General features: G+C 29.9%; 1 protein-coding gene across 1 annotated transcript; it reads right to left on the bottom strand.

The window, feature by feature from the left end:
- Positions 1–2,131: 2,131 nt before the first annotated feature.
- LOC111692875 (cyclic AMP response element-binding protein B-like) lies at positions 2,132–2,977 on the bottom strand (the record flags this gene model as incomplete). Its single annotated transcript, XM_023457005.1, has 1 exon — positions 2,132–2,977. A coding segment is annotated over one exon (230 nt), but the record flags the coding sequence as incomplete, so codon positions are not given.
- Between the last annotated feature and the right edge of the window lie 2,662 nt (positions 2,978–5,639).

Raw genomic sequence — 5,639 nt, 5'->3', positions numbered from 1 at the left:
TTTTAGACTCAAATACAGTAGATGGATTGAGCTTAAATTTATGGGTTATGTTCGAAACATTTCTCGGAAGGTTTAGAAAGTACTATGAGCAATTTTCAATAAGTGGCGCTGAAATAAATAGCCATTGCGAATCGTGGTAAGGTTCAGTTAGTTTGTTATAATACACACTTATCTGCAGTATTATTGGCGATTGCAATATACTAATTTTTATGTTTTGTTATCTAACTATCTTATTGGATTTTATGTGATTTTACTACTTAAATCTGAAAAATAATCAAAAGAAAATATTTCTTGGCATAATATTTTTCAGAAATAATCAAATTATATAAATTTATTAAAATTATTTATATTATATTTACGTTGTAATAATTACAATTACATTTAATTAATAATGGCTATAAAAAGGCAAATGAGATGTTTTTTGATAGTTCAAATTTTAGAACAAAATTTTTGGAACATTTATGGGAATATCAGAAACTTTGAGAATATGTAATTTATAAATTAATAAAATATCGAAAATTTTCCGTCACCACCATTGTTTATCAATGCAACCAATTGTTTTCAAGATAAATGCATTCATTGACCATTAAAAATACCATAATATTTCCGACATATCTTAGTAATATAAAAATCTGAAAGCAATGATTGGTTCTTTATTTAACTAAATAAATGCGCAATGCCAAATACCATTTGATTTTACATATTTACTTTGCTGCATAAATGACTAATTTTTGTTTTCACGCATTTATTTATTTTATTACTATTATCACAAGATATGTTGAAAATAGTACGATGTGTTCGGTAAACATGTTTTTATTTTTTAATTTCCTAATCAAAGACTTCCAGATTAAATTTAATACAGAAGGTATATGAATAAAGGGACATATTAACTAGAGGTGGAGATATGCATAATCGGTCCCACTGATTACACAGCCACGCACAAAAAAAAAAAGTTGTCTGTACTTTTCATGCGATATATGTTATCCCTTATATATTTGCCTTCTGATCACGAATCCGGTGTTAGAAATGAGCTATCACATCATAGGAATTTCCTAACCTCAAAAAACAGGTCAAAAATAGCAAAAATTCACAAAAAAGTGCTAGGAAAAGTACAAACAAATTTTGTTTCTATATTCAAATGTTCATTTATATGGGTAAGACCCCGCTGAACGCGAATCTTCTTCTTTTTCTAATCTCAAAAAAGACAGGTCAATTAAGGTCAGATAACACGAACTTTCAAAAAATAAAAGCTCTTTTACATTGACGAAGTTATTATTGACGAAGTTCTTCATCAATTAATTCACGAATTTATTGATAAACAGTGTGGTTTTTCAATTTTTGCTATTTTTGACTTGTTTTTTGAGATTAGGAAATTTCTGTGATGTGATAGCTCAATTCTGACACCGGATTTGTGATCAGGAGGCAAAAATACTATAGATAACATATGTCGCATGAAAAATACAGACTTTTTTTTTGTCAATTAGATAAAAAAAAATAAATCCAAAAGTATTTAAATTGAAAAAATCAAGTCTACCACGAAACGACGACATACTAAAATATATTAACATTGTTTGTAATTGAAAAGTTTATTAAAAAATGATTTTAGTGTTTATTATATATAAGGCCGTACAATTTTTTTTATCTAATTAGGGTATGATTACCCATTTAACTTTAGTTAAATTTAATTTAGAAAAGCGACATTATTCACTCATATGACCCTTTATTTATATATTTTCTATACCAAATTTGGTTTGGACTTGATAGTTTGGAAGATAAAAAATAAAAACATTTATTTTTAGATTTTATGTTTATATGAACTTTTGTATTAAAATAAGATTCCCTATACATTGCCCCTGACCAATAAAACCGGGACACCCTGGACACAGTTACTCCTTTTTCACTTAAAAACGGAGAAATAACTTTAATTACTTCTAAAAATTATTTAAATTTTGACATAAAGAGTAAATAAATGTACAGGGTGAGCGCAAATAAAAATATATGTGAAATAAAAATATATGCGACATTTTGCAAGTTCTATTTGAATCTGTGAGAATTTGCTGGGACACCCTGTACCTTGAAAAATAGCAATTTTAAATTTTTTTTCAGAAAACAGGAATTTACCCTACAATCGAATATTTCTCCCATTAAAATTTTTACTTGTTAACTATTTATTTTTTAAACAATTTGTAAATGTTACAAGTGACTTTTTGAGCAATATCATAAAATTTTGTTAAACAAAAAAAAATTACATACCATAAAGTGCATTACAAAGTAGATTGCTTCCACTCTTGCTGAAATATTGCACATCCGTAATAATCCAAGTTCACGTTTTTCCCAAATGGAATATCCAAGACGTAACCTTAAGAAAGTTAAGCATAATCTTACTTTCAACTGAAGTAATTCACATGAACATTTTTTGTAAGATATTTTGATAATTCGTAAAAGTGTAAGGTTACGATCCGACTTTCCCTGAATATAAAACGCAATAAATACCTCTCGACCGACTCAAGTGCACCGTACCCTCTAGGTCCACATTCCTTTTTGGTAAAAAAATAAGATATCTCCTAACAAACCCCTAGAGTCCCGGCCCGAAATGCATCGGTAACAAAAATGCACTCAAATGTACGTTCAACGAAGTCCATCGCTGAAGAAAAACACATAGAACTTAATCTAGCCTATTAGACCAGTGTTCCCCTAGCGATAAACAAAAACGAGTCCTTCACCAATTTGTAGAAGCGAGACAAACCTCATTCAGTTTTCTGTTGGCAATAGAGTTCTTTGAGGGATTTCAGTTCGTCGATGAGCGCTTTGTTTTGGTTCTCTAGCACGGCCACCCTGTTCTCCAGGCACTTGATGTATTCCTTTTTTTTCCTTCGACATTCCCTCGCTGCTTCACGGTTCTTTAGGAGCCTCATCTCTCGCTTCCTGGCTTGGTCTTCGCCCGCGCTGCCCGATATGTTGCCGCTCTGGGCCACAACTGAAAAATTGTACATTACTTCATATTTCACTTCGCTCGGTAATTGACAGGGTATATAGCAAATTTTGGTAAAAAATTCCCTGATATTTCCAAGTTTTCTAACCAGATTTGAAAAATTTTTGAGAATAAGAAAATGTCTCCATCAATTTCCATTTTTCTGTTTACTGGATATTTTGCCACCGGTGAAAAAATTAAATAAACTCTTGCACCACAATGGTTTATTAAACTATATTTGGTTATTAATTACTATAACTATTAATTAATCAGGTTAATTAAAAAAGAAACGTCATTCCCAGTTTTCACCAAAAAAAAGATTAATTTTTCGAAACGTTAACTAACTGATGTATATGATTTAATAACGCTTCTGGACTGGCAAAACTATTTTCATAAAAATAACAGTTTACGCCTTTTGGTGTAAAGCTTTATTTAATGAATTTTTTATAGGTGGGAAAGTACCGAATAAACAGAGAAAAAAACCTAAATTATGCCCCAAATTCCTTATAAATATGAACAGAGTATGATTATTTCGAAAATTATAGTGATCACCAAAACAATTGTACCAATTAGGAAAAAAATTTATTTATTACAAAAAAATTTTATATTTTGCATTGAAATGAAAATGCTTTCTATTTTCGTGAGTAAACGAAATGTCTGAGCAACACTAGTGGTGAGTGTGGCAAGTTAAGAATTGAAAAAGTATTTAATTTTTAGTTGTACATTATATCCAAAACTGCCGCCATTACATCAATGACATTTGTAAAGCAAAATATTACTTTGTCTATTCATTAAGAGCCTGTAAAACTATGGGTGAAATCTGGCAACATTGCACATCAGTATGGCGTGGTGGTAAAAGTTGGATCGACTGAATAAACATGAATGAACAAAAAGCAATGTAAAAGGTGTATGGAACAGATAGAATGTGGATTGATAAGAAAAAAGCAAAATGTGCAAACTATGAATCCATGCGATAACTCTCAAGAAGCTCAGTGTATGATAGTGAGACGTCGCCTTTTCGAATTGAAGGTTATGACGGAGCATCTATTTTTGCAAAGAGATCCTTTGAATTTTTGTTTCAAATTGCTATTATATTGCATTAGATCGCGAAAAATTTATTTAATATTAATTATTACATTACATATGTTTTCGACTGGAATAATTTTATAGTCTGTAATCGAGCTATTAAAATATAACACGTCAGTCGAAGAAATTTGTCAAAAGGTTATATATTCATTCCATTATCTCAATAATTACATTGTAAGTGCATATTTTTATTGTTTTAAAATATTTAGTAATATTCAATTCTTTACAATTTTATTTTCTTGATCCTAACCAATTTTAAGAGCAATATTCACATTTGATGAAAGTTTTTTTCCAAATCCCATAAGAGTGTGTATAAGAGCATAATTTTTAATATCATTTTTCAAAAAAAACTATGTTGGCAATCGATCAATATTTTTACACGAGGCAGTTTGTATATTTATTAACAGATTTCAATTGCTTTGAAAACTTTCTTACCATTTACTTTTTGGTACCGAACCTCCTTAAGGGAAAAAATGTCACGTTTGTGTCGACTAATCTGTGTTATATGTTACTGTTTTTTTAAGTAGTGCAAATTTTATGTAACACTGTCTTAGATTTACTGTCACTACGTACAGTATGTAAAGAAATACGCTTACGAAGGGGGCAGCGGAGGATAGTCCCCGCTGTTCTCTTAACATGCCAAGGTTGCAGGTGTTCTGATATGACGACTAAACACGTTAAAGACAAACTGCCACGTTAATTCGCAAAATGGGCTTGGTCAATTATGTTACATTCTTATTCTTACTATATCATTTCATGAAAAGGTGTTTGTATAGTACCTTTGTGTGGTGTAAGTGTATAACCTTATGAAGATATTTATTTCAGTGTTGTGTTTAGTGACGGTACAGTGTATTGTTTTCATTTTCTAGATTTTAAGTGATATGAAAAAACATCGAAAAAGAGCCGATATGATTAGAGCTTACTTTCTGTCCGGAAAAACGATTCTGCTGCAAGAAGACAATGTCAAATGGATTATCTNATATACGTAGTATTATATTTTCTACATTCGACATTATAATATAACATTTATTTGACTGTAAATATACCAAACAACAATCATAGCATGTTAAGAAATAAAAAAGTGAGGTTAAAAAACGTACGATTTCGGATAAAAGTTAAAATTATTTCTACTTTTTCCGACGTCGTATGAATTTAAAAAATTTCGGATGAAAATGAGCGGTACAAATTTGAATGTATATTAACCAATAGGAACGCTTTCGGACCTTCGTATCGTCGGAATTCGGATGCATGGGACACTGGCCTAAAGCTCTATTTATTTAATTTTAATAGGTGGGAAAATACCGAATAAACAGAGAAAAAAACCTAAATTATGCCCCAAATTCCATATAAATAGGAACAGAGTATGATTATTTCAAAAATTATAGTGATCACCAAAAAAAATTGTACCAATTAGGAAAAAAATTATTTATTACAAAAAAGTTTTATATTTTGCATTGAAATGAAAATGANTACTGGATATTTTGCCACCGGTGAAAAAATTAAATAAACTCTTGCACCACAATGGTTTATTAAACTATATTTGGTTATTAATTACTATAACTATTAATTAATCAGGTTAATT

Source organism: Anoplophora glabripennis, unplaced genomic scaffold (assembly GCF_000390285.2).
Source record: "Anoplophora glabripennis isolate ALB-LARVAE unplaced genomic scaffold, Agla_2.0 scaffold4420, whole genome shotgun sequence".
Lineage (NCBI taxonomy): Eukaryota > Metazoa > Arthropoda > Insecta > Coleoptera > Cerambycidae > Anoplophora > Anoplophora glabripennis.
The sequence above is the reverse complement of the archived record's forward strand: the minus strand, read 5'-3'. Positions and strand labels throughout refer to the sequence as shown.